The sequence below is a fragment of the Agelaius phoeniceus genome, chromosome 16, assembly GCF_051311805.1.
Source record: "Agelaius phoeniceus isolate bAgePho1 chromosome 16, bAgePho1.hap1, whole genome shotgun sequence".
NCBI classification, from domain to species: Eukaryota; Metazoa; Chordata; class Aves; order Passeriformes; family Icteridae; genus Agelaius; species Agelaius phoeniceus.
The window spans coordinates 2,306,431-2,334,420 of record NC_135280.1 but is presented as its reverse complement, the minus strand read 5'-3'; the positions used below and the strand labels follow the sequence as shown (position 1 = coordinate 2,334,420).

Here is a 27,990-nt window from a genome sequence, read left to right as displayed (position 1 = left end):
TTTAAAATTTAAATAATATTTTAATAAGAAACTCATTAGTTTGACAAAAATAACTTTCATCAGCTAGCAGCATCACAAAGGCATGTCTCAAAGTTTGAGGAAGAACTTGCCTTCAAATTCAGGAACCATCTAAAATGAGGGCTTTTCCTGAGCACTGCAGCTGAGCTCCTCCCAGGGCAAGCACCAGATCCAGCTCCTCTGCACCTGACCCTCCTTCACTGGCAGGGACAACCCAGGTAAGGGTGACAAAAAAGGGGAATGTTGCTCAGGTAACATCAACTGAGAAGGGAACTTAAATTCCACACTGTGGAAAGGCAGGGACTGAGCAGAGCTTGGCAGCCCTGGTGTCTGTCCTGATCCAGCTCTTCCCTGCATGGAGAGGCCAGGAACAACACCAGGATGGTGCAGGGGGATGATGCAGTGCAGTTTTCTCCACAGACTCAGCTTCCAAGTGCTTCCTTGAAATGTCCAGACCTTCCCAAACTGCTCAGCAGAAGAGCAGCTGGAAACAAAACCTGGTAGAGGAACCACTTTTCGAAGCTGGTTGAATCCTTGCTGAAACAAATGGCATCCCTTGGCAGGAGCAGCCTGCAACCAACCCCTCCAAAAAACACTCAAGGGATTTGTCCCCAAAGCCCAGTTCCCTGTGGCTCCTGCAGAGTTCACATTTGTGGTCCTTGCAGGCTCTCAGAGCCCCATCCCAGCTCAGTGGTTCTGAGGACAGGTTTTCCTCGTGTGCCCAGGCTGGTGGCAAATGCTGCAGGTCCGTGGCTTCTTGGCAGCAGATGCTGAGGAGAGATTGCCTGGTCTCTTGGCCTTGCTTCCCAACCCTCTGGAGTATCCATTGCTGCCAAAGTGGTTCAAAGAGTCATCTCCAGAAGGGCCTAGAGATAAACAACTTGAATTTAAGGATCTTTGAAAAGATAAATAGGTGAGAAACACAAGGTAAGTTCAAAATAGCAGATCAAAGATTCTCAGATTATTCCTGAACCTGCATTTGCTTCAGACTTATCTGAACAGTGAAATGTTACCCATTTGTCTTGCAGCATTAGAGACATGTGGGAACAGCACAGGGGAAGCTGATCTGCCTGCTTGCATGCTCTGCTCTTCAGCTGAAGCAGAAACAAAACATGGCAGAGAAGAACTTGGGGTCTAAGTAGTTTTGAAAGTTTGATTTTGCCCCTTCAGGCTCAAATGTCTGAGGAGGAGGAGGATCTCTCTCAGACCACATCTCCCCCTCTCTACCTGGTCCCATTTTTTTTAGTTCTCTCTCTTTTGCACCCTTGTTTTGTCATTATTTTTCTTTTCAGCATCTTTCCACACAGTTTCATCTCTGATCAAAGCTCCAGACTGACTTGCCCTTTCCCTGTACTCCCAAACTAGGGCAGAGGAAGCAGCACAGTTTCCCTGGCATGCCAGGTGGGTTTGAATGTCTCCAGAGAGGGACACACTATCACCTCCCTGGACAGCTGTTGCAGACCTCTGCCACCTCTAATGTAAAGAAGTTCTTCCTCATGTTGAGGTCAAACTTCTTGTGTTTTGGTTTCTGGCTGTTGCTCCTCATCCTGTCACTGGGCACCACCAAAAAAAAAAGCCTGGCACCATCCTTCCCTGAGATATTTACAAGCATTAATGAAATCCCCTCTCAGTCTTCTCTTCTCCAGACTAAACAGGCCCAGCTCCCTCAGCCAGAGAGATGCTTCAGACCCCCCATCACCTTTGTGGCCTCCCCTGGACCCTCTCTAGCATCTCCTTGTTCTGTTCAGCTGAAGAACAGCCTGCAGCCCTGCAGTGTGCCCTCAGACTCCCCACCATCTCTGTGGCCTCCCCTGGACCCTCTCTAGCATCTCCTTGTTCTGTTCAGCTGAAGAACAGCCTGCAGCCCTGCAGTGTGCCCTCAGACTCCCCACCATCTCTGTGGCCTCCCCTGGACCCTCTCCAGCACCTCCTTGTTCTGTTGATCTGAAGAGCAGCCTGCAGCCCTGCAGTGTGCCCTCAGACTCCCCACCATCTCTGTGGCCTCCCCTGGACCCTCTCCACCACCTCCTTGTTCTGTTGATCTGAAGAGCAGCCTGCAGCCCTGCAGTGTGCCCCCAGCCCGGCCGTACCTGGTGCCACGTTCTCATCTGCCCACTGGAAGAATCCACACTGCTGCTCCCGGGGCTTGGGGCAGGTGTGGAACTGCCTCCCCTTGTTGGGGCCGTCCTTCTGCACGGTGCGCGTCACCGCGGGCTGCTCACACCTGCACACCGTGCCACCACTGCCACCACTGTCCCAGCTGCTGCTTCCCAGGGGCTCCCTGCCTGCCCCTGGCCGCTGGAATCCTGCTGGGGTTCTTGCAGCAGCGGGCTGGAGCGGCGTGGAGCTGCCTCTGTCCTGTGGCTGCTCGTCAGCCCAGAGGAAGAAGTTGCAGGTGCTGGAGCTGCACTTGTAGAACTGGCGGCCCTTGTTGGGGCCGTCCTTGCGCACGGTCAGCAGCAGCGCCTCGCTCCCACAGTTGCACACCACAGCATTGCCATCGTCTGCAGCAGCTGGAGGAGCAGCTGGAGGAGCAGCCCTGGGGGTCCTGGAGGAGTTGATGGAGAGCAGGTGTCCCCGTGCCACGTTTGAGGTCCCCCTGGCTTGCCTGGTCTCACTGCTGGATCTGTTCAGGGAGTGGTTGGCCTGCAGGTGATGCCCGGGATGGGGGGTGGATGATGCAGGTTGGGATGATCTGTGCAAGTACTTGAGGTCCAAAAGCTCTTTCAGCATCTCATCACAGCCTCCAATGCAGCCCACGAACTCCAGGGGCATCACAGGGGGAACGCTGCCCTTCTTGAATTTAAACTTCAGTCTGCAAGGAAAGGAAGAGTCAAAGTCTGCCAGTTTCTCATCAACAACCCTCAATTTATACTTGGACTTATATTTATTGTTTTGATTCTGCTATATGGAGGCCAGTTTCCCCAACCCCTCTTCTTTCCATCCCCAAGCCAAGTGCTGCTCCAGCTTTCCAAGACTGGAATGGAAAATGGTTGCCCAGCCTAGCCCATGGAAGTCTCTGCCCCAATGTCCAACAAGGGATAACTGGCATGACCTACCTGTGAACTGGATGGGGTTTACACACATCACAGATGCTCTCGTCCCTGGTCACATCCACCACGAAATCAGGGAACCAGACTGCAGTTTTACAGGCTGGATAGCCCATGCAGCTGAGGTAGAACCTGCCGAGGGACAAAGGCAGTGGATGAGGAAGAGGCAAACTCAAGACAGTTTGGGATCAATTCTCATATCTTCTCAGCCATCAGAAATTGTCAAAACTGCAAATTTTCAGGGTAAATACCTACTTGAGAAGAGATTCAGCTGAGTCCACACAGCTCATGTAGCTGGTGGAGTCAGCAAGCTGCAGCCCAAGGTTTCCAAGCTTTTACCAAAGGGGGTAAATGGAAGCCTGGAGAGACACAAACCAACACAGGAGGCTACAAGAGGGAAGGTCACCCACCCGCCATTCTTCCTGGTCTTCAGGACCATGTCACTGTTGCACTGGGGACATTTCCGAACAGAAAGGGGCGTTGCTGGGTACACCTCATCCTGCTCTGGAACTTCTGCAGCTTCTCCCAGATACTGAGCCAGGGCCTGGTCTAACCTGTAAAGAAAGGAGCAGAGCATCCTGTGTGTCTCTGCAAAGAGCAGTCAGGTGCTGCAGTGACTCAGAGCCTGCTGCCCCCCACACAGCCCCTCTGAGCTCCTCCATGAGCACATTGACTCAGCACCACACTTCTGGAACACGAAAGGTGTGGGTACAACATCAGAGGTCAGTGCATGTTGCTATCCCCAAATTTAATCTTAACTGCTCATCCTGGTTTAAACCCTTGGCTAGGAGGAACTCCTGACAGCATGCCAGGCTTTGAGTCATCCTTTCCCACACAAATACCACAACACAGGGGGCAGAGCTCCAGGGAAAGAGTGTGACAGAATCCCCCACCCCAGACTGAGACCCAGAAGAGCAGCCAGCACCTCCCAGCAAAACAAACCAAAAGGAAGAAGGCAAAGACAGTACTCACTTGTTGGCTCTGGCTACAGCTTCAATGAAGACTTTCTTGTACTTCTGGACCTGCTGCTGCAACACTACAGATTTGTCTTTCTTCCCCTCACAGATCAGTTTTAGATCAGCCTCCAGTTCAGCTCGAAGGTCAGGCTTGGACATCTCGTAGCCCATGGAATCATAGCCTGAGGAATATGTGGAATGGTAAGTGAAAGGAAGGAGCCAGTAAGGCCTCTGCCACCTTTGTGAGGGCCCTCCCCTCACCTTCCACCAGCCCCATGCCCAGCTGGCCGGGCAGGAAGCGCTGATCTGCCGTCAGCCCCACGTACATCCGCGTCTTGATCGTCTCGATGTGCTCGGCGTGGGTGGCATCAGTCCCTGGAAGCAGAGAGATGTCAGCCAAACCAGGAGCCAAGAAGTGATTTCCCCCGTGCCCAGGAACAAGGACACAACCTATGGTGAGGAGCAGCACTGCCCTTGTGCCCTGCTGGCACTGAGGCCAGTGAGGTGCTGGCAGCACACCCTGAACCCAAAATTTCCCACCTCCCTGGGTACTGGAGGCACTCTGCAGGCTCCTGATGTTTGGACTTTGCCCTTTATATCCCTTTTTTCTGCACATTTAAGTAATTTCTTATCTGCAGCAACATTTGGAGAATTCCCTGGGAAGAATTCCCTCTGCCAAGAGCAAGAGGCCACGCTGCCCAGTACTGACCAATGCCGTGTTTCTCCATGAGAGCAATGAGATCTGCTTCTGTGAGGAGCAGGGGAGGACTGGTTTCCCCATCCACCATCTCCACCGTGGTGGGCTGAAAGCGAGACCCTTTCTGATACAGTGGGATAACCTGGAGAGAAGGAGAGTCTCTTTGAAACTGCTTCCTGGTCCACTCACTCAGGACAAGGGCTCTGAGTCAAACAGCCAGAAATGGTCAAAAGATGTTTTGCAGAGAGGTCTGAAGTTGGCAGTGACGTGCTGCTTTAGCCTCTCCCACTTATGTTACTCAAGGGGATTACCTTATCACTCCACTTGTCATAAGGATACACTTCCAGGTAATTTCTGGCCAGGATCATGAGTCCCTGAGCGATGAATTGCTCGTTGGCAATGTCAATCTCCACGGTTGTTTCCTGTCCTTTGGCATCTTGAGAGCAGCAAGCCAAGAAGTGGCGCACAATGAACTCATAGAGTCTCTGCTCGTTGCCCTGAGATCAAACAGTGAGAAGGGTGAGTGTCCTCCCAGGTTAGCAAGACATCACCAAATCAGTGGGATCTCGGGTGAGAATTTTGTGCTAATGACCACGTTAAGATTTTATCTTTATTTATCAAGCAACACAACCCATCCAGTTCCCTGTGGTTACACCCACCTGCAGGTTGCTGGCGTATTTTGTGGGGTGAATGGGAGGGTGAGCCTGATCAGATTTGTTTCCACTCCGAGGGGTTGGCCCACCCTCATCCAAAATCCTCTGTGCAAACCCTCCCCAGTTTGGGTCCTGTGTTTGCTGCTCTACCAAGGCAGACAGGTTCAGCTCCTTGGGGAAAATGTTGGTCTCGGTTCGAGGGTAACTAATGAACCTTAGGAAGAAAGGCAGGAGAGCATTTTGAGAGTTGCTCCAAGATGCTTCCCATTTCAAACAAAAGGCCATTTAGTTTTAGAAGAATTAAGTTTACCAAGCCAAGTCTTGCTTTCTTACCCTTTAGTATAGAGTTTTTCTGCTATTGTCATTGTTTCCTTTGCATTTATTTTCAGTTTGCGGGAAGCCAATTTTTCCAGTTCCTGCATTGGGAAGAGCCAGAAAACCCAAAAGTATTAGTGGATAATTCAAAGCAGTCAGTAAAACATCTGTTCAAAGCTCTTTTCAGAGAAACCCTACCCAGAGTTCAAACATACCACAGTGTCCAGAGGCAGGGGCCTCCATTTGCTCTTTGGCTTGCTCACAACGTCAACAACAGTCGCTACCGGATCCTAAACAGAGTAAGCAAAACCCACATATCCTTCAGGAGTTTACACAAACTGTTCTTAAAAAGTCTTGAGCAAGACAGATACAGGGAATGTTTGGCTGAATCTGGATTATGCAACTATTTACAAGCTTTCCTACCTCCATACACATCTGGTAAAGGACCAGGCACGCCGTGTGATTGAAGAGACGGTTCCTCTTCCAGTTGAAGACCACGTTGCCATCCTCATGGTCGTGGGTCACTGTGATGGACAACAGAGCTGGCTGATGCAGGAGCCACCAAATGGAAATACCACAAAGGAGCCTGGAAACCTTCCAGCTCTGCTCAGTGCTCATGGCAGAGGAAGAGGAAATTATCTCTGGAGCATTTTTGTGTCAGTTCCTCCAATGTTTTTCCTTTTTATCCACATCAAACCCTCGAAGAGGGAGCCCAGGACTGTTTCCCCAAACATACCTTTAATTTTGTAGAAGGCTTCAGGAACAAAAGCCTGGATGGCTTTAAAGCGTTCAACTACAAATCCCAGTGTGGGGAACTGGCAGCTGCCATAGCTGATCAGCTGATCTGCTAAAATATCAGGGAAAATCTTCCGCAGCCTCAGAGTCTGGAATCTGGTGAAGGCAGCACCTGAGGGAACAAAATGGGCACCACACTGAATATAACAATGCTGAGTGATAATCACAGTACTGCAGATCTTTTTAATATTCTGAGTATTAATTTTACTCTGTTTAATACGCAGTTGAAGAAGCGTCTCAGTGCTGCATGAGCTATAAATTTAATATTTGCTTTAAGGAGAAATTTCCTCTTTTCAGGAGGAATCTTCACAGATTCCTCTTCACAGAAGAGGCTTTTAAACATTGGAATGGACTCCCTAGGGAAGTGGTGGAGTCACCATCCCTGGAGATGTTCAAGAAACAACTGGATGTGCCATTCAGTGCTCTAGGCTGGTTTACAAGGAGGGTATCAGTCACAGATTGGATTTGATCTTGGGAGTTGATGATTTTTTGATTCAAAGAGCACACTGCCAGTAAAACATAACATGTGTTTTAATCACATCTGATCTAAAAATCAGTTTCAAGAGACTACAGAGGGCATTTCTGCCTTGAGTTGAGGTTCCAGTAAGAGACGTTTACGTGCCTATCCTGAGGTCCAGCTCCTGCCTGACATCCACGGCGTCGCTGGTTCTCTGGTCGGGCTGGGTGAGGTTCTCACAGGCTGCCCTGACAGCGTGAGGGGTGATCTCGGAGAACCGCGCCCGGAAAACCTGCAGGCTTGGCTTTACTGCAGAGACACACACAGGAGAAATCACAGGGACTCCATCACCAACAGAGAGGAGCAACTGATAAACAGTGACAAAGAACACAAAACCATCCCTTTTTGGAGTAAGTTTAATTCCCTGTGTCTGACTTGATGTATTTTAACCAGTATTACGTCTTCAGGGGGTTTTAGCACTCTGAAGACAGGAATTTGAAACAATATTTTGGATGTTTTCTATAAAACCCTGCTCTGAGTCAGAGTGCTTAAGAGAGCGTGCTGTCAACTGATTCTACAGCATCCAACAGCTGGTTGCATTTCTGGCCTATCACAGCCACATTTTTAGAATTAGCCAGCATTTAACCTGGACACACTAGAATTGAGAATTTGCCTTTGCTAAAGGAGTTGTTGAACCATTAATGGAAGTCAGAGTCATGGAGATCTCTACACACCAGCTCTGCACACGTGGATGATCTCAAAGCCAATGTTCTCTCCCTCTCGATCGCAGTCAGTCCAGATCACCAGGGCTTGGCACTGCTGGATTTCTCGTTCAAGGGTTCTCTGAGAGGAGAAAAACAACACAGGGGAGAACATTCCAGGCCACTTGCTCTGTCATTTCATTTCAGAATGACTCACTGAACACCAAATGCAATGTGTATCCATGGAGATGGGTTGTTGCAATAACATTTTGTAATTGTGTGTCTCGGGAGATCAGGCAGCTTTTAAAAGAATTGAGTCATTTATTTACATCTCATTCTATTAAAAAGTTTGGCTTGGAGCAGGTTGTACCACAATCTGTTTTCTAAAAATGTCTTTTTCTGTAGAACTGAGACACAATCATCAATTCCACCTTGTTGGAAAAAAACATTTCTATTTTTAGCTGTTCCTTCACTGCACTACTTGTACATGAACAAGAGTTTCAGTGCCACAAATGAACAGCATATACAGTCCTAGGAAATGGATGAGGAATCTCCTAAACTGCAGAAATTTGGATGTTAAGGGCAAAGGTAAGATCATCCTTCTGTCTGGGACAAGATTTGTTGAGCCAACCCCTGAGCTCAATTTCAAAGTGTTAACCATGATGTACCTTGATATCCAGGTAATTTTCAGGGCAAAACTTCTCAATTTCAGCATCAAAAAGAGCTAAAGGGTTGCAGCTATGCCTGGAAAACAGAGGAGAAATGTGTGTGTGCATCACATAAACTAAAACAATATTTGTGAGACACTACTTGGTGCTCCCTAAATACTGGCATTAATGTATTTTATTACAGGCCTTGTTTCAGACAACAGAAATGAAATGCTGAGTAACTTTTCAAAGCAACAGAGTGAAAAACCAGCCAGAGAAAACAGCAAATATGGAGGGCAACAAGCAGCTTGTCCTATCTGAAGGCCAGAATACAAAAGGAGGTAAGGCAGAGAAAGCATCTTGCTTCCCAGAACAGCTCATAGCTGAACAAAGAACACAAAACCATCCCATTTTGGAGGGTGTTTAATTCCCTGTGCCTGCCTTGATGTATTTTAACCAGTATTATGTCTTCAGGGGATTTTAGCACTCTGAAGACAGGAATTTGAAACAATATTTTGGCTATTTTCTATAAAATTTGGAACTCGTCACCCTGCTCTGAGTCAGAGTCTCTCCCTGCCCCTTTGTCTTTGAGCTTGCAGTTTCAAGGATGAGAACAGGAGGTGACAGACCCCTCCTGTGAGGGCCAGGAGGTGACAGAGCCCTTCCCCTCCCTGCCAGGGCCACGAGGTACCAACCATTTGCGAAATGGCATGATAAAATCATGAGCCAGTAAATGTCCTGACACGGATGTCATCACCATGGTAACGTTCTGCAAGAGGCACAGAGAGGAAATTAGTGCCCATCACTCACCAGAAACCACCTCCAGCCCAAAATCTCCATTTAGTTCTCAGTTTAAATGATTAGGGACACCTTTCTCCTGTTAATCCCAGAATGGTTTGGGTTGGGAGGGACCTTAAAGCCCATCCAGTGCCACCCCTGCCATGGCAGGGACACCTTCCACTGTCCCAGGCTGCTCCAAGCCCCATCCAACCTGGCCTGGAGCACTTCCAGGGATGGAGCAACCAAAACTAATACATCATAACAAGCTCTATCCATGGCCTCATCCTCAATTTCTGTAGGAAGCTCCCAATTCTAAACAGCAACGTATTTTTGACTGACGTAAAACCACAAAGTTAAAAGATTTAGAGCAACCAAACAGGTGGTGGAGCAAAGAAAATAACATCTGACTTTTTCTCATCTTTGGGCAGAACAACCCCATGGCTGGAGCTGTGTTTTGTAACTCCTGACAAATGGCTTTTATTAATTAGTATTTGTACTTCATTAATCCAGCAGCAGATGGAGAGAAAACTCTTACCTGGCCAAACATCTGGTAGTCATATTCATAGATTTTGTTGAACTTGGAAAACCCTTCTCGCTGGAAGGAAAAGGAGAAATCCTGAGTTTCTGGCTTTTAACAGGACACAAATTCTTAATTATTTTTAATTAAATTTTTTAACAGGACACAAATCCATCCTGCCCCACTTTGTCCACACTGGGATGGAGCACAAGAGGCACATGACAAAGGAAAACCAGCTACTGGAGCTAGTGGGAATTGCAGCAAGGGGATGGAAATCTCCTCTATCATTTATGGAGACACTGAAATGGTGATTTCCAAGGTAAGAGGATTTTAAACCATTCCTGTAGGTGGTGCCAGGGTTATCTCTCCATGAATAATGAGGAACTGATTTATTTAATGGGGCTGGCCAGTTTTTAGAAACTCCTATCTTGTTCCAAGTGACAGTGTCCCCAAGGCTACCTCCCACCTAACTGGGACTCATGGAAGTTTCTTGACTGTGCATTTGCTACTTTTTTTACAGAAGCAGGATGATTGATGTCTTGATTGGGACTGTCAGCATCCAGGTTCTCAATGACACCTTTTATTCAAATAAAGGAGGTTAGGGCCACGTGGGGGTCAGCCTCTTTTCCCAGCTGACAAGGTGAGAGGGAACAGCCTCAGGCTGTTCCAGGGAAGGTTTAGGCTGGATATCAGGAAGATTTTTTTCATGGAAAGGGTTATCAAGCATTGCAAGTGCCCAGGAAAGTGGTGGAGTTGCCACCCCTGGAGGTGTTCAAGGAACAGTGCTCTGGTCTGGGTGCCAAGGTGGGGTCATGGGTTGGATTCAATAATCTCAGAGGTCTTTTTCAACCTCTCATTCTGGTCTAGTAGCAACTTAGTTTGGAAATTCCTTACTTTGGAAACAGGAAGTGATTATGCAAACTGTTAGCACAGCAGCAGAGAGTAGAAATAATTGAATTTTTCTTCAAACCACAGCCTGTTTTTGCTTTATTTGGTGACCTCCAGTAAACCCCTGACACTGCTGATGCTGCAGAAGTGGTGCTTTTAGACAGGGAAATGCATGCCAATGGATGGTGGCAGTTTCTGAAGCCCTTGGCATGCACTGCTAATCCAGGAAGGACCCAGGGAGCCCTCACCATGGGAAGGCAGAGGGAGCTGAGTTCCCTCTCTGCTTAACCCACAAGGACCTGAGACTCCCAAATACATTTGGGCAAGTGATGTTTGTCCACAGAACATTCTTGTACCCTCATGTATTCAGGGACAAAACCAGTGCCAAGTGTGCCATGTGCTGATGTGGAGTGGCCATGCCAAGCTCTGCCAGGAGTGCTGGGGCTGCCATACACAACACAAACCCGCCCCACCCCTGTCTCTGTGCCCCAGGGGGCAGCACGATGTGGCTGGGCTGTTCCTACCCGCCGCATCCTCCTGTTGGAGAGCAGCTCGGCGATGCCTCGGGCCGCATCGTTCTTCTCGGCCACGCACAGCACCCTGCGGATCCTCTGCAGCGCCAGCTCCTCCGGGGCCCGCGAGAAGCAGCGCCAGGGCTGGGGCAGCATCCTGGCCCTGCGGAACAGCCGCGCCGACAGGTTCATCACAGGAGGTGAGGCCAGGGCATGCTGCTGCTGCTGCTGCTGCTGCTCCGCGTCCCGGGGACGGTGCTGCGGGGATGGAGAGACGGCCGGGGTCACCGTTCGGCACCCCGGGAGGCTCAGGGCAGCCCCTCGGGGATGGAGAAGGTGTCACCAAGGGCAGCCCCCCCTGCAGGCACAGCTGTCGGGGATACCGCAGCCCGTCCCTCGGCACTCTCCTGCCCGGCTGGGGCTGCCCTCTCCCCCATAGCCGGACAGCGCAGCCCCCTCGTCACCCCCGATTCCCCTGGGGCTGTCCCTTACCCAGGGCAGCGCAGTCCCCTCGTCACCCCAGTTCCCCCTTTCTGCTCTCCCTTACCGGGGGCAGCGCAGTCCCCTCACCACCCCCGGTCCCCCTCGGGCTCTCCCTTACCAAGGCAGCGCAGCCCCTTCGCCACCCCGATCCCCCTGTGGGCTGTCCCTTATCAAGGATAGTGCAGTCCCCTCATCAGCCCTGATCCCCCATGGGCTGTCCCTTAACGGGGTAGCGCAGTCCCCTCATCACTCCCGATCCCCCCTTACCCGGGCCAGCGCAGCCCTCTCGCCCGCCTGGGGCTGTCCCTTACCGGGGGCAGCGCAGCCCCCTCGCCACCCTAATCCCCCTCGGGCTGTCCCTTACCCGGGGCAGACCTTTCCCTTTCCCCTTCCTTTCGCCCTTTTCTCTCCCGTTCCCCCCTCACCTCCCAGACCTCCCGCGCTCCGCTGTCGCTCCCCCTCTCCGTCACGTCCTGCCGTAAAGCGCAGCCGCGGCGGCGGCACGGAACTACAACTCCCGAGATGCTCCGCGGCGCCCCTCCCGCCGCCGCTCCCCCTCGGTTTTCCTCCTTTCCCGCCGCCGCTGGGCGCGTCCCACGGTCGGTAACGACAAAGGGCGACGACGGTAAATATAAACAACTCCAGCTGAGGAGGAGGAAGAAGAGGAGACGGTGGCGTCGCTTCCTGCCGGCGAGGTCAGAGGCCGCGCGTCATGTGACTCCAAGATGGCTGCGGGTCCGTGAGGAGGCGGCGGCTCCGGCCATGGCGGCGGCGTGAGGGGGACAAGGGGTTGCGGCAGCGGCAGGGCCGGGCCGGGGCTGCGCCGGTGCCTCCCGCGGGGCCCGGCGGTGGCGGGGGGACCGGGGGCGCGTCGCTGCTCCATGTCGGTCCCGTCCTGCGGGAAATATGATCAGCGCCCCTGACGTGGTGGCCTTCACCAGGGAGGAGGAGCTGGAGGATGATCTGTACCGCGAGCCGCCCCTGCCCGAGGAGTACTCGGTGCCGCTGTTCCCCTTCTCCGGCCAGGGCGCCAACCCCTGGGCCAAGGTCGCCGGCTCCAAGTTCACCCGGGACTTCATCCTCATCTCCGAGTTCTCGGAGCAAGTGGGGCCCCAGCCCCTCCTGACCATCCCCGATGACGCCAAAGTGTCGGGCACCTTCGATCTCAATTATTTTTCCCTGCGGATCATGTCTGTGGATTACCAGGCATCCTTCGTGGGGCACCCTCCCGGCTCTGCCTACCCGAAGCTGAACTTTGTGGAGGATTCCAAGGTGGTGCTGGGGGACTCCAAGGAAGGGGCCTTTGCCTACGTGCACCACTTGACCCTGTATGACCTGGAAGCCAGGGGCTTTGTGAGGCCCTTCTGCATGGCCTATATTTCTGCTGACGAGCACAAAATCATGCAGCAGTTTCAGGAACTTTCCACCGAGTTCTCCAAAGCCTCCGAATGCCTGAAGACGGGGAACCGGAAAGCTTTTGCCAACGAGCTGGAAAAGAAACTGAAAGATCTTGACTACACCAGGACCGTCCTGCACAATGAGACTGAGCAGCAGAAGAAAGCCAATGACAAGGGTTACTACACAACCCAGGCCATTGAGAAGGCCAACGAGCTGGCCAGTGTGGAAAAGTCAATCATAGAGCACCAAGACCTGCTGAGGCAGATCCGGTCATATCCCTACAGGAAGCTGAAGGACTCTGAATTCCATCCCTACGAGCCAGAGTGTGCCCTGGACCGGGCTGACATGGGCAGCCATGATCAGGACCCGACTGCCTCTGAGCCTGGTGAAACTCACCTTTACACCCACGTGCCATCCTACACCCCCAAACTCATCAAAGCCAAGTCTGCCAAGTGCTTTGACAAGAAGCTGAAGACACTGGAGGAACTCTGTGATGTTTATTTTTTCACCCAGACCCTTGACCAGTTGCACCATATCGAGAGGACTTTTCGAGGGGATGTGTGTTACCTCCTGACAGAGCAGATCAGCCGGGCTCTCCTCAAGCAACAGAGCGTCACCAACTTCCTCTTTGAGGATGTGTCTTTCCTGGATGAAAAACCTCCTGAAAAACAGTACAGAGGCTGCCAGGGGCTCGGCCAAGATGCCATGGATGAAAAGTGTTTGGAAGAGTCCCTTGCTCCCAAAGTGGTCATCAGCCTGGGCTCCTACAAATCCAGTGTGGAGTGTGTGCCCATCAAGATGGAGCAGGAAATGGAGGACTCTGAAGAACCCAAGATGTCTGAGTCCGTGATGTCTGAGCAGCAGGAGAACCTGGACTATCTGGATGCAGATATCAAAGGCAGCATCAGCAGCGGGGAGAGCATCGAGGTGCTGGGCACAGAGAAGTCGGGCTCTGGGCTGACCAAGTCTGAGAGCCAGGCCAGCCTGCCCGCCATGGCCAGCCCCCAGGCCGGCCGCAGCAAGGTGGGCAGCCGGCGCACGGTCAGCGAGGACAGCATCGAGGTGCTCAGCACGTGTCCCTCCGAGGCCCTCATCCCAGAGGACTTCAAAGCCAGCTACCCAAGTGCCATTAACGAGGAGCCCTACGTGGATGACGACCAGGGAGGCCTTCGCTTCACGCCCAGAGCCAGCCCGGGCGTGCATGACGGGCAGGACGACATCTCGAAGCAGGAAAGCTTAGTGCAGGTGGATGCCGCCTGTTGTATCGGGAAGGAGAGTCCCAACTTCCTGGAGCCCCTGGCCGAGCAGCTGGGGCAGAAGGCGTGCGAGGAGGACGGGGTGGTGCGGATCCCGCCGCAGCCCTACCGGGGCCCGGCCGAGCAGGGGCTGCGCGGGGGCTTCCCCTCCCACCAGGGCCTCTCGGGGGGGCTCCTGCCCTACGAGCTCGACTCGCGCCACCTGACGGGCAGCAGGGAGGTGAGTAAGAGCAGCCTGGACGAGTGCTCGGACTCCACCAGCCACATCAGCAGCGCCGCCTCCACGTGCTCCGACAGGACCCCGTCCCCCGCGCAGCCGGCGTGCGCGCAGCCCGGGGACAGGCACAGGAAGAGGGCCGGGCAGAACGCGCTGCGCTTCATCCGCCAGTACCCCTTTGCCCACCCCGCCATCTACTCCCTGCTCAGCGGCAGGACCCTGGTGGTGCTGGGAGAGGACGAGGCCATGGTCAAGAGGCTGGTGACAGCGCTCTCCATCTTCGTGCCCAGCTCTGGTGGCTACACCAAGCCCGTGAAGCATTGGGTCACCTCCGCTCTGCACCTGGTGGATTTCCAGAAGTGGAAGTTGATTGGACTGCAGAGGTAAATGCAAGGATCTGTTTGCTTTAGTAGGGTTGAGGTGTGTGGTAAGAGCTTCATCTCAGAGGGCATGAAGGGGAGGTCTCTTAATTATACCAACCTAGCTGCCATGAATTTCTGCTGGTGGGATTTATTTTGGAAAAGGACTAGATCTATCCCTGTATCCAGCCTCGCTTGGGAGTCAGTGTTTAAAACATCTGCTGGGCACTTGCTGCCTGCCTCAGGTGAGTTACTTGGCCAGGAGATTTTTGCCTGGCAAAGCAGAGAACAAACACCTGAGTCCTGCTGGCTTCCTGGATGATCTGGTACAAGTGTTCCTGGAGTCCCTTGTGTGCTCTGCTTTGCCATCTCCTACTGGAACTCTTCTCACATTTCTAGCTGGAATTTTAGGGTAGATGGTGCTGTGCTGGAGGGGAGGAGCCTTCTTCACCTTCTGGAGCCTATTGAAGAAGTGATGAGATCTGTAGGTGAGAATTGGAGTGCAGCACCTTCAGTCTGTGCTGGTGAGGAAGAAAGGTCCCTGGAGCTGTGCAGGAACAGTGTTGGGATTGTAGGAAACCTCTGCTTAGGGTGAGAACTATCCCAAAAACAAGTGCCCCTTCCTAACACCCAGTCCTGAGCTGTGGCTTCACATATTAGCTCATATTAGCAAAGAATGTTTGCTCAACTCGAGGGCCCTGCCCTTGTTGATGAAAAGGATTTTTTTGTGTGTTCCAGGATGTGTTCTGTGCTTTGGGTGCAGGTATGGCAGGGAATGGCCATTGCTGTCACCAGTGTGGAAAACATGAGTCAGAGTGGCAGACAGTGCTCAGAGCCAGGCTGGAACAGCTCCTGCAGGAGTGTTTGTAAACAGCAGGAAAATTAAAACACAGAAACCTGCTTGCTGAGCTGCAGAGTATTGTATTGCTGGGGGAAATTATCCAAAACTGTGAGTTTGCTATCATTTCTATGCTTGTGAGGCAGGATGACAGCTCTGCCAACAGCTGCTCACAAGCTCTCTGTCTGTCAGTGAGGTTTTTAAAAACCCCAAGTGTTTACTCGTTGCTCAATGTTTGTGGTTAGATGCCATTTTTATAAACAGAAATCTTTATTTAAGAGCTGCCTGTAACATGTGTCAGTCATTTCAGCTCTCCTCCGTGGAATGTTAATTAAGTGCTCAGTTTAATGTGGGTGCTCTCCACAAACCATTTGTAGGAGGGCTCTGGGAAGGAATTCAGAGGCTGAACTCTTTATTCCAGTAAGGATCCTGTGTCTCCTATGGCCAGGTGCTGCCTGAGCACTGGGGCAGCCCCTACACCAGTTGGGGCTCCCAGTTTGAGGCTGGGAGCTGTATCTCAGCCCGGCAGCTGTCAGCGCAAAGCATGGAGGAGCTGAAGGGTGTGCGTAGGCTGCTAATTTGCATTTCAATAACATTAGGTTAAGCTTGGTGGGTAATTGTATCCCTGTGAGCTGTGGGTTTGCACCTGAGTGACAAATAGGCTCAGTCAGGAAATGTTGTGGGTTAAGGATGGTTCTGTCTTTTAGGAAATTCAGAAGGTTCTGCTCCACTCAGGGCTCCAACCACCTCAGAGCAGCTCCATCCCAAAGTGATTTGGGGGGAGCTCTTGGAAAGGGGGGACTGCTTTGGGTTTCTGAGTCCCATTGGAGGCTCCCAGCTGCTGTTCACCAGAGATGTCCTATGGGTCCCTCTGCGTGTCACTGAGGGAGGGAGCTGACCCCAGGTGTGGTGGTTTATGCTGCAGCCTGCACAGTACAGATCAGGGCAGGTTTCTTTAGGATCTGGCAAGCTGCAGAGCCAATTTTCCCCCCCCCCTTAGGCTTTATTCACCCCCAGAGGTCTTGGTACAGGACACAGACGCACCCTGCTGCTTCCTTGTGGCTGCCCTGACGCGTGTGTCACTGTTGCAGGGCAGTGTCCCCTGGCGGGGTGAACGTGCTGCACGCCCTGAGCCGCTACAGCCGCTACCTGAGCATCCTGGACGCCGACAGCAAGACCCTGCGCTGCCCCCTGTACAAGGGCAGCGTGGTGGCCAGGCTGGCCGACCACCGCACCCAGATCAAGCGAGGCAGCACCTACTACATGCACGTGCAGAGCATCCTCACCCAGCTGTGCTCCAAAGCCTTCCTCTTCACCTTCTGCCATCATTTGCACCTTCCCATCAGCGAAAGGGAACCGGAGGAATCCGTTGTGAATCGCAGGATGAACTTCCTAAAGCTTCAGCTGGGCCTTGCCAATGAAGATATCAAAATCGTGCAGTACCTGGCCGAGCTGCTGAAGCTGCACTACATTCAGGAACCGGGGCAGGGGGGGAACCCCCTGCTCAGATTTGACTATGTTCCCAGCTTTTTGTACAAAATCTAGCCTTGCACAGGCCGTGTGCCCACGTGCTCGGGGTCTGACAGAGCTCATCCGTGCTTGGCATTGCCGCTGTCTGCAGCAGCTCTCACACGTGGGGAAGGGGCCCAGGTGTTGGTGTCTGCTCCGCAGAAATCCAGCGCTGTGGGAGTGGATTTCTGGGTGTTCCCTGTAGCCAAAAGCATAAGTATTCCATCACATAAACCATCAGGCACTCTGTAAATGTTAGAAGGGGCACTGTTAAAGTGGATCACAGCAACATCCTGGGGGATTATGGCATGAGGGGAGGTGGGCTATCTTGGGGATCAATACTGACCAGTGTGCAGCCCCCCATACAGCACAGTGCATGCTTCTGCCAGAGCCCTGAGCACTGTCAGGCCCTTCCATGGAGCCAGGGCTGTGACCAGAGGTGTAAAGGCCATGTGAAGTTTTGTATCCACCAATGTGACTGTCACGAAAGTGTAGCTCAGAGCCCCCTGGCAGGGCAGCAGCTCACAGGCCTGTGCACAGCCACAGTGGGTGGTGTCCCTTCCTGCAGTGAGTTTCTGGGCACTTCCCAGGATAGGTCATCCCTGGGTGAGTGGGAGCACAGTGGAGGCATACCTGCTTCTCCCCAGGAAGGGTTTCCCAGTGTCTCCCAGCTTGGTTAAAATCAGGAAGGTGGAAGCAGCCCCTAAGGCTGGCGAGCCCCGAGGCGCTGGCCGCTGAGAATGTAGAGCACTGTGCCTTGTTCATTTGTCATGTCCCATTTGCTGGGGGTGCAGGGAGCCTGGGCATCCTCCTCAGGCTGCAGGGAGCCAGGGGATCATCCTCAGGCTGCAGGGAGCCAGGGGATCATCCTCAGGCTGCAGGGAGCCTGGGCATCCTTAGGGAGACTGGGGATCCTCAGAGATTGTGAGGTCGGGCGTGGCTTTTTAAAGGCAGAAGGGAACTGAAGGAAGGTGAGGGTCCTGTTTTTAGGTGCTTTTTGTGGTGGGGAAATGATGTGATTCAGCTGGAGCCACGCTGTGAGACAGCAGGCTGTTACCACAGGCTGGTGAGGTACAAGTGCTCAGGAGAGATGGGGGATGAATGTACTGGATTCTTTGTTTTATCCATAATAGTTTATTTTATTTTATTTTATTTTATTTTGTTTTGTTGGGGAGTTGGCATTTGTGCTTTGTGGTGAAACAGAGCTGGCATTGCTGCCTGCTGCTCCTGGCTGAGCTGTTGTCATGTCCTGACTACCTCTCCCAGGGCTCCTGGGTGGCTCTGGATGGGGCAGAACTGCTGCTCCCTGAGCCTGGGTACTGAGAACTTTTCCTTTCAAAGCTTCTGTGCCATAAAGGAGGTACCACCAAGGTGGTGACACTCCCAGATTGTTCCTGTCAGTGCCCAAAGCTTTGTGCCCAGGCACAGCACTTCCCTCTGGAGTCTCGTGGGTGATCCTGGGCCTGGGCTGCTCTGCCCAGTGCCATGGGCAGCAGCAGCTCCCAAGGTATTTCTAAGTAAGCAAAGTCTTTCTAGGAAAGCTAATCTTGGTTTTAATTCTTTTTAATGCTGATTATGGGGTGAGAGCAGCTGACATCATACAAGAGCTGATCTGTTCTTTGGTTCGTTGGGGTTTTTTTTAAACTTCTGTTTATGGTGATAATGTGAAGCAGCTTTGGAGGTGAATGTGATCTTCCTTCTGAGCCTGGGAGGTTTCTGTGTACAGCCTGGGCTTCCCCAGCCTGGCTTAGACCCCACTTGCTGTGAGACCTGCACTCCTCCAAAACCATGTCTGGAGGCAGGGAGGCTCCTTGGGGAGGCTGTCATTTTGCACCAGCATCAGTGCCTCAGGGTTGTGCCACCTCCTCCTGTCCCCTGGAAAGGGCTCTCTGGGGTACAAACCAACAGCGCAGAGAAGTTGTTTTTAAGGTTACTGCTGTTTGTGGTGGCTCAGCCAAGTTGGCCTCGTGGTTCTCTCCAGAGGGATTTCCAGGGTCAGGGGTTGCTTGTGTTGGTGTTTTGAGGTCGTGGTTGGAAGGAGGGTGGTGTGGCCTTTGCTGAAGGTGAGCTTCTCACCTTTATAGCGTGTTCAAAGCCTTTTCCTGTCCTGCCTGTGCCCTCCTGTCTCATGTGAGCTGAGTCTGCTGGTGAAAGGCCTCTGTGTCCATCCAGTTTTCTGCTTCCTGATGTGACTCAAGGTGCCCTCTGATTGATTCATGCACACCCAAACTTCCACACTAAAGCTGAGGTGAGATTCCCTGGGGGGACAGGGAGATGAGTAATGCAGGTGACAGCAGGCAGATGAAAGCTCCCAGCAGCCTGCTCTGGAGCAGTGCTCAGAACAGGAGCTTGTTTCCTGCTGGGAAACCACCCAGTGCTGTTTGGGTTTGAGGAGGGGAGGGAAGGACAGACTTTTTTCCTGCTGACTCACTCACATGTCTTCCTCCAGCACAGAGTGGGAGAGATGATTCGTGGTGGCTCATCTTAGTCACAGTGGTTTCGACCTGTGCTGTTCAGCTGTGCTCATAAATTGATAAATAACTCACTTCTTGCTCCCTCTGTCCAACCTGTAGTATCTGATATTCAAGGCTGTGTTGAGCAATACTTGCACTGCCATCTGTCTGACCTGCTTCACCTCTCTGCCACCAAGCAGCTCTGACTGGGGAGGATGCCCTGGGGGCTGGAACATCACTGATTCCCAGCAGGAGCTCTGGGATTATCTGCAACTGGGAGCTGTGGAGAAACGCCCTGGAGTGCTTGTGCTCCTCTCAGCAGTGTAACCTCCGAACCTGGACTGGAAAAGGGGGAGTTGACACCGGGCTCTGGCACCTCTGGGCATTTGGAGGCCTCTGCTTGTGGTGGTAGAAACTGGGGGGATTCTGAGGGCAGCTGGTGTCTGGGAGCTGAGTTCCTCTTTCCTCTGCAATGTCTCTGTTCTTCTGCTGCTGTACAGTACTGATCCTGTATTGGCACTTTAGGACTTTCCCCCATCTCTGGTGTGGTACCTCACCAGTTTCTGATATTCACAGACTAACCACAAACCACAACCTTTGCACTGACAGCTCCTGCCATGATGTGTGTGTCGTCCTCTTGCCTGAGCCATCCTTCCCCGAGGAGCAGGGGGTTCCTGGCAGTGGCAGTGCCACCCTCACCAGCCTTTCAGCTGCCAGAGCCACCGGTGCCCTGCATGGCCGTGTCCCCTGCTTCTGTGAGTGCTGCCAGCCCAGCATGTCCCCGCTCCCGCACGGCCCTGCAGGCTCCCCCCGGCGTCCAGGGAGGGGAGGTGTTCACCTGACCGAGAATTCATCAGAGCAGAAGCCTCTCCCAGCCAGGAGGGAGGGCTCCCGTTCCCCACTCCTGCTCTTCCCAGCTGCCAGCCCCTGCTCTGCTCCCCACTAACCCCCCCTGCTTCCAGCTCCCACCCCAGGAGGCTCAGCCATAGCTGTAGGTGATCTTAACCCTACAAAGGTTTCATTTCTCAGAGAACAGTGCTCAGATTTCCTTTCATCTGATAGCAATCACTTCTGAGCAGCTTCACAGAGCTGCCTATACTCTAGCAATATTCACCGTGGTGGGAGGGTGGGAGAGGCACTCCAGGGGTGGGAGCTGATGGCTCTGTGCCCCCAGGCCAGTTCTTTGGGGTTTATTAAGTGTGAGGGTCCTGAGCCCCCTGGTCTGGTGGTGGGGGCCAGCCCACACTGCAGGAGCTGGGCAGGACCTTGTAGCAGCACAGTGAGAAGGCTCCTGTGACAGGGTCTGAGGGAATTCAGGGAGCTGCCCAGGCTGCAGGAGAACCCCTGGCCCAGAGCACAATGCCAGAGCACCAAACTGCACCCCGATATTGGAGGGGTCACAGACCCCCACCCCCTGCTCCCTGGGACAGATCTAACTGGAAGGCAGAAGCAGGGGACCCGGTCCTGCTGGCAGCACGGCTGCTGCCACGGGGATGGGGCTGGGCTTGGAGCTGCCTCTGGAGGCTGCCAGGAGGCTGTGATGAATTCTCATCTTATTTTAAAAGCACTGTATCCTATTCCTGCATGTTGAGTTCGTGTGTGTGCCTGTGCGTGCCGAATGCTTGCGTCAGTAGTTAGGGCGAGTGTGACCGGGGGAAACCCAAGAAGCATGTCTTAGTGTCGTGCTGTAAGTGTCACTGCACAAGAGTTTAACAGATGTTAACACCAAATGACTAGTCTGAGAAATGTACTTTTAAAAAAAAAATATTTATTTGGGTTCAGATATTTTTGAAATACAAAAAAAAAAAAAAAAAAAATTGGTCGTATTTTTTAAAGCTTATAATTCTTGTCATACGTTGTGGTTCAATTCTTAATTTTACCGTGCTTATTAAAAAATGGTTCAACCTAAGCTTTGTGCCAAGGGGTCTGAGAAAATACTGGAGGATCTGGTTAGGATGGGATAGTGATCCCAGGAGGGATGTTCAGGACAAGGCTTGGCCTTGTCATAGCCTGGGGAGGTGGCACGGCACATAGGATGAAGGGGAATCCTCGAGGCTGAAACCAGGGGGGCTTTTACTGGCTGTGAGGTTCCTTGTGCAGCTTGAGCCCCTGTCCCTCACACTGCCATGGGCAGGGTGTCCAGGGAATGTGGACATTCATCTGCTGCTCCACAGCCAGCAGGAGCTGGATGGCACCTGGCCATGAGGTGAGTGAGGGTGACCTGGTACTCAGTGACACAGTGGTGAAGGGCTGGTGTCCCCACAGGGGTTGTACTCATGGGGTCCCTGTGCCCCACATGGGAGGGGAAAGGGGAGTAAGAGCCAAAGGAGAAGCTGCTGCTGCAGCTCCACAGGGAAGGGCTGGGGGAAGGCACTGGGGTGTTGGTGTCAGGCTGGGGATTGGGGGTGTGCCATGACCCTGGGTACTCCTGTGGCTCCAGGAGCGGGCATGGCTGTGTCCCCTTACAGGACAGGCAGCCCCGGCAGTGGGAATGTGGCTGCAAAGGCTTCCACCTCTTCCTTCAGTGCCTTCAGCTCCCCACGGTATTTCGGGTCCTCCAATTTGTCCTTGAATTCCTTCAGTGTGGCCTTGGGGCTCATGTCCTTCTGCACACGCAGAGCCAGCTCAATCCCTGCCACGATGGAGATGTCTTGGTCAGCCCTCACAGCTGCTGCAGCCCAGGGCTCTCCCAGCCCTGCTGCCCCCTGGGACACAGCCCTGCTCCCTCCCTCCTTCCCATCTCAGGGACTTGCTGCCCAAGGAAACAACTTGGAACTCCTGAGGACAACGGGGAGAGAACTGCGAGAGGGACGGGCTTTCAGCCCACTGCCTGCAGTGGGGAGAGTTTGGCTGGTCCCAGCTGTGGCCAGATGCCCACTCCCACATCCAGATGTGGAGGTAGGATGGATATTCCTCTTTGGTGGGTGTGCTCCCTTGCCAGCTGGTGCCTCCTCACCCGGGGGGATGCCCTGTTCCAGGCTGGTGCTGGAGCTGAGGCTCCCCACCCCAGCTCACCTTTGTGGATGTACTGGGCCACCTTGCGGAAATCGTCCTGCCGGAAGCCGCGCGAGGTCAGGGCCGGGGTCCCGAAGCGGAGGCCGCTGGGCCGCAGGGCACTGACATCACCTGCAGCACAACGAGGCACCCGTGACCCAACCTGGCACCGAAACCACCACCTGTGGGATTCCAGCCCGGCTCCTGGAGCAGAGCAGGGGCTGGCAGAGCTTGTGGGATCCCTCACCAGGGCACGTGTTCTTGTTGCAGGCGATGGAGCAGAGCTCCAGCACCCGCTCGGCCCGGCCGCCGTCTGTGCCTTTGCTGCGCAGGTCCACCAGGATCAGGTGATTGTCAGAGCCCCCTGCAAAGAGAGGGCTTTGGTGGGACTGGGGAAATCCAACCCAATTCCTGCTCCCACAGGAAACTTCAGCAAAAGAAGACTTGAGATCTAACAGGGGGTGAGGAATTGTGCCAAGAGAGCCCTGCCATGGTGTCCTTGAAGAGCTGCCCAGGTCAGCTCCATCTCACTGCTGAGACATGACCTCACCTGTGACGATGTCGTAGCCCATCTCCATCAGTGCTGATGCGAGTGCCTTGCAGTTGGCCACCACCTGCTGCTGGTAAGCCTTGAACTCGGGTGTCATGGCCTGATGCAGTGCCACAGCAATCCCTGTGGATAGAGGCAGGCCAGGGTCAGGTCTGGGGGGCTCCCACCAGCAATGGCAGCAGAAGCCATACTGGAGCCGAATGAATGAATGGACTGATCCTTGCTTTCCCCTAACCAGGCTGGTGGCATTGCCATGAGCCAAAACACGGGATAGGACAGGCTTGGTCACTCCTTAGGCAATGCTGGATCACCAGCTGCCTTTTTCCACAGCTTCCCCAGGCTGTGAGCCCTGTAGGGCAGCTGGGCCTCCTGTGCTGCTGCTGGGGGTCAGAGCCCTGCCAGGACCCCTTTGCCAGCTCCCTCTGCCATGCTGGAGCTGGCAGCCAGCCTGGCTGCATACCTGCAATGGCGTGGTTGTGTGGGCCTCCCTGCAGCCCCGGGAACACTGCCTGGTTGATGAGGCTCTCCAGGTTGTAGAGGGTCTCCTTGCCTGTCTTGGGGTCCACGCTGCGGGTGCCTGTGAGACGGGGAGAACATGGTGACAAGGCAGCACAGCCACCCTTCTCCCACGAGCTGCTTTCACCCCCTGGCTGCTCACTGCAGGCACAGTGGTTGTTCCTCTTCAAATCTGAGCCAGGATTAGCCCAGGACAGCTCCCTAGACACTCCCAGGATCTTTCTGCCCTCTCTCCTTCCCAGTTAGAGCAGGAAGGAGCGTTAGCTGCAGCGTTTCTCCCGGCACCCCGGGCACCTTTGCGGTAGAAGATCATGCCGGCCCTGCAGCCCCGCAGGGTCTTGTGGGTGGTGGTGGAGACGATGTCGCAGTGCTCGAAGGGCGAGGGCACCACGCCGGCGGCCACCAGCCCGCTGATGTGCGCCATGTCGGCCATCAGGAAGGCCCCGTTGTCATCGGCGATCTTCCGCATGCGGGCGTAGTCCAGGTTCCGCGAGTAGCAGCTGACACCTGCAGGGACAGGAGCAGATGTGCAGCACCCTGGGACAGCCCCAGGACCAGGCCTGCAGTGCAGACAGCCCAGCAGGCTGTACACGAGCACAGTTCACGAGCTCCTTCTGGGGTGGTTGTGTTGGAGGTTTCCTCCTGGCACTGCAGCATCCATGGGTTTCAGGGAGCCACCCCCAGCCCAGCCCTGCCACCAGGGGAGGTTGGTACAGGTGTGATCCTTACCTGCTATGATCAGCTTGGGGTGGAAGAGCCGGGCATTCTCCTCCAGCTTGTCATAGTCGATGTAACCAGTCTTGGGGTTGACCTGGGAGAGGAAGAGGAGGATTCAGCCACCTCACTGTGGTGAAGATCAGCTGCAGTGCTGTCCTGCAGGAGGGAGTACTGGCACTTTTAACTTTAAGAGGCACCAACACTAATGATTAGTGCATCCTGGCTCTGGCTGGAGCAGCTCCCTACCTTGTAGGGCATGGACTCAAAGAAGAGAGAGGTGGCAGAGATCTTCTTCTTGTCTGTCATGAAGCCATGGGTGAGGTGGCCACCGTCGGGCAGGTCCAGCCCCATGATCCTGCCGTGGGGCTCCACCAGGGCCGTGTACACCGCAAAGTTTGCAGGTGACCCTGCAGAGAGAGCACACCGGGCTGGGTATGAATGCTGGGGCACACAGGGGCCTGGGCAAACTGTCCTGGCTCTCCTGAGCACCCCAATACCTGAGTAGGGCTGGACATTGACTCCCCACTTCTGGGGGTCGAGCCGGTAAGCCTGCAGGGCTCGCTTCTGGCACAGCCTCTCCAGCTCGTCCACAAACTCCGTCCCGCCGTAGTACCTGCATGCAGGACAGGGCAGGACTAAAACCAAACTCAGTACTCAGAACGGGCCCTGTGACCAGGCTGGGGACACGCTGGGGTGATGCCCCTTTTGTGCAGCCACAGCAGATGTGACCCTGCTGAGACTGTCCCATGTGTGGCCATGGACAGAGGCTGAGAAGGTCAGAGCCTGTCGTGGAAGAGCCTGGCTGCCAGCACAAGGACACTGCTTCCTTCCCTCAGGTGAGGCCTGGCAGGATGGGGGGTTCCTCTCCCACCCTGCCAGGGTTTGGGTTGGTGGGCCTTAGCCCAGCCCCATACCTCTGTCCTGGGTAACCCTCAGAGTATTTGTTGTTCATGCAGGATCCCAGGGCCTCCAGGACTGCTCGGCTTGCAAAGTTCTCCGATGCAATTAACTCCAGCCCCAACCTCTGCCGCTGCTTCTCCTTCTTGATGATGCTGTGCACCTTTGGGAGAGGAGAGAAATGGCTTCAGCCATCTCTGCACAGAGATATGGATGTTCCACCACAGGAACAGGGCTTGGAGAGGGGCTTGGAAAGGTGCTGGAGAACAGAGATGTGATCCCTTCTTGGTGCAGCTGATCCCGACCAGTCACAGAGAGGGCACAGAGGATGGATGGGTTCCAGCAGCTCAGCCTTGGACCCTGCCATGTCCTTGGCTTGATGAGAACAGCATCCCCGTGGCTGGCTGGGGGATGAATGAAGCAGCTGGGCACGAGCCAGGAAGGGGCTCTCACCTCGGGGTCGTTGGTGTCCAGCGGCTCCATCACCATCTTGTTATGGGAGGCCCAGAGCTCGGCGCTGGGGAGGCCTTGTGCTGAGCTCGCCATGGTGCTGCTGCTGGCTCTGAGTCACCTGCCAGGAGAGCAGGGAGTCTGTGGGATGGCAGCAGGGCTGGGTGCCTCCACATCTCCCTGTGTGCTGCCTGCTGCCATCCCACGTACTCCCTGGGAACAGCCACGGGCTGTTGGGTGAGGAAAACACACACAACCCTCAGGCTTCCCCTGCTGCTTTAAGATCAGTTTGTTAATTACTGTGCTTTGATAATGTCTGATACTCTCCCATCACCACCCCTCCCTGAGCTCCTCCTGCCCAGCTCGGCAATGCCTGATTTTTAATTTCAAGGGCAGCAAAGTGCTCGTACCCACAGATCTCAATTTTAACACATGCTGCAATGCCCAGCACGCTTAAACCTCTTGGCTACTTTCCCTTGGGCAAAACCCCAGCAGGTCAGAGTCCTGTCCCAAACCCTGACTGAAGCATCCTGTGGAGCTGAGAGGCCCTGAGAGGCAGCAGCTCTGCCTCTGCTGGGCTCCATGGCAGGGGTGATGCCCAGGCCTGGCAGGAGCCCGCTGGCCCAGTTGATGCTGCTCTTGGGGAAGGAGGAACAGCCCAGCTGCTGCCTTGGCAGAAAACAATTCATCTTTTTACTCATTAACCCCCAAGGACGGGTGAAGGTCCGTGAGCAGGTTATTAAGCAATCCCACACGGTTTCCTTGTGCCAAGCTGCCAAAGTCCATTCACACCACCCTTGCTGGGCAGGGATGCTCAGCCATGCTCTGGCCCAAGCCCAGGCCTCACTGGCAGGGTGGGAATGCTCACGGCCGGAGAGGCTGGGCTGTGCAGAGGGCTGCGAGGGGCAGTGCTCTGGCTCTGAGCAGGATGCAGCTCCTGCATGTCCCCCAGCCCAGGGTGCTGCAGCACTCACTGCACAGGGGGACAGAGCTGCCATTCCCAGGCAGGATGAGACCTCCCCCACACCTGGCACCTCACCTGGGGAACCCCATCCCCGAAGCTCTGTCTCCACCTAGTTCTGCACCCGCTATATCCCGACTCCATCACCTCCCACATCCCGAGAGCCCGGTGACGCGCCCCTCTGCCCTGCCCCGCGTGGCGGGGACCAGCGCTGCCTGGCCGCTGTCCCCCTCAGCGGGATGCCGTGTCCCGGCCCTGCTCTCCCCACGCCGCACACCCCGATCGTGCCTCGGCCCCGGTCCCGGTCCTTACCCGATCCCGATTCCGCTACGGCGCGAAAGCCCGCGCACTACCATAGCCCGGCCGGGCCCCGCCCCCTCCGCGCCGCGACCAATCAGCGCCGCGCTCCGCCCCGGCTCCGGCGGCGGGGAATACGCTCGGGAAGCCCCTGAGCCAATCAGCGCCGCGCTCTGCCCCCTCCCCGCCTCCCATTGGCTCGCGCAGGGGCGGGGCTGGCGGCGCGGCCCGCACGTGGCGCCCGGGGTGCGGGTGACCTTGGGCCGGGGAGGGGCGGGGGGCCCGCCGCTGTCATCCCTGTGCCGTCAGCCCTGTGCCGTCACCCCTCTGCTGTCACCCCTGTGCCGTCACCCCTCTGCTGTCACCCCTGCGCCGTCACCCCTGTGCCGTCACCCACAGCTCCAGCCCTGCCTGCCGTGCACCCCCAGGTGCTTCCCTGCGGTGTTCCCTGTGTCCCGCCACTCCCTCATGAGCCGAAGGATGGGACACCCCAACACCGTGCAGCGGGCAGGGACATTTCCAGGCACACCCAGAACCCCCCAGGCAAGGCCGTGTCTCCAGGCCCTGGCACAGGCTGAGCACGTTGCTGCTGTTGTGGGGAGCAGAGCTGGCCCTGTCCCCCCTCGCGGCAGGGCACCCCGGTGCCCAGAGGGATTTCGGGGTGCTCAGGAGGGAGAGCAGCCAGGGGGTGAATGGTGCAGGCAGGGCAGTGGCCGTGTTTTCTTCATTCATCAAACCCCAGTTAGTGGCCGGGCTTGGCCAACCGGCCCCAGGGAACCTGCACCCCCTGGGGCTTCGGGGGTTAAATCCACACACCCCAAATTGAGGAAGAAGATTAGGGAATAAGTGATCCTACTAAATTCCTCGTGATCCCAAGCCATGGGAAAATGGGGCGAGGCAGGCAGTGTGAGTCACCCTGGAGAGGAGCAGCACAAGGGGAATCAGGCAGGAGGGTGAGACCACCAGCTGTGGGCAGAACAGCCAAGGAACAGCACGGTGAGTCCTGCCAGGAATGCCAAGGCAAGTGCCAGGATGAACAGGAGAGAGAGGAGGAGGAGGGTGGGCTCACCAGAGGGTGGTGGGTGGGTGAAGGGCCTGTGGTTACAGTT

At 54.6% G+C, this 27,990-nt stretch overlaps 3 protein-coding genes and 1 long non-coding RNA gene across 4 annotated transcripts; 2 read left to right on the top strand and 2 right to left on the bottom strand.

Moving 5' to 3' along the window:
- On the bottom strand, positions 1-11,178 carry TOP3A (DNA topoisomerase III alpha). Its single transcript, XM_054644046.2, has 19 exons — positions 10,999-11,178; positions 9,605-9,664; positions 8,985-9,058; positions 8,311-8,386; positions 7,676-7,784; positions 7,107-7,250; positions 6,426-6,596; positions 6,113-6,213; positions 5,905-5,979; positions 5,708-5,790; positions 5,381-5,588; positions 5,033-5,218; positions 4,734-4,863; positions 4,286-4,399; positions 4,041-4,206; positions 3,479-3,622; positions 3,078-3,200; positions 2,109-2,833; positions 1-884 (listed from the first exon to the last, which is right to left on the bottom strand). The coding sequence occupies exons 1-19, from the start codon at positions 11,176-11,178 to the stop codon at positions 706-708; spliced, it is 3,048 nt and encodes a 1,015-aa protein (XP_054500021.2). The 3' UTR covers positions 1-705.
- Positions 7,839-11,103, top strand: LOC143695347 (uncharacterized). Its single transcript, XR_013184454.1, has 4 exons — positions 7,839-8,230; positions 8,495-8,630; positions 9,749-9,905; positions 10,967-11,103. It is a non-coding gene; the product is annotated as an uncharacterized LOC143695347 (long non-coding RNA).
- Positions 11,179-12,082: 904 nt separating the features above from the next.
- On the top strand, positions 12,083-21,408 carry SMCR8 (SMCR8-C9orf72 complex subunit). The gene is made up of 2 exons (XM_054644047.2): positions 12,083-14,723; positions 16,629-21,408. Exons 1-2 carry the CDS (start codon positions 12,376-12,378, stop codon positions 17,080-17,082), a joined length of 2,802 nt encoding a protein of 933 aa, XP_054500022.2. The 5' UTR covers positions 12,083-12,375; the 3' UTR covers positions 17,083-21,408.
- Positions 21,409-21,550: 142 nt separating this feature from the next.
- On the bottom strand, positions 21,551-26,996 carry SHMT1 (serine hydroxymethyltransferase 1). Its single transcript, XM_054644050.2, has 12 exons — positions 26,897-26,996; positions 25,627-25,744; positions 25,191-25,336; positions 24,774-24,889; positions 24,523-24,683; positions 24,289-24,370; positions 23,854-24,066; positions 23,504-23,620; positions 23,044-23,166; positions 22,741-22,857; positions 22,515-22,625; positions 21,551-22,131 (listed from the first exon to the last, which is right to left on the bottom strand). Exons 2-12 carry the CDS (start codon positions 25,717-25,719, stop codon positions 21,962-21,964), a joined length of 1,449 nt encoding a protein of 482 aa, XP_054500025.2. The 5' UTR covers positions 25,720-25,744; positions 26,897-26,996; the 3' UTR covers positions 21,551-21,961.
- Positions 26,997-27,990: the final 994 nt, after the last annotated feature.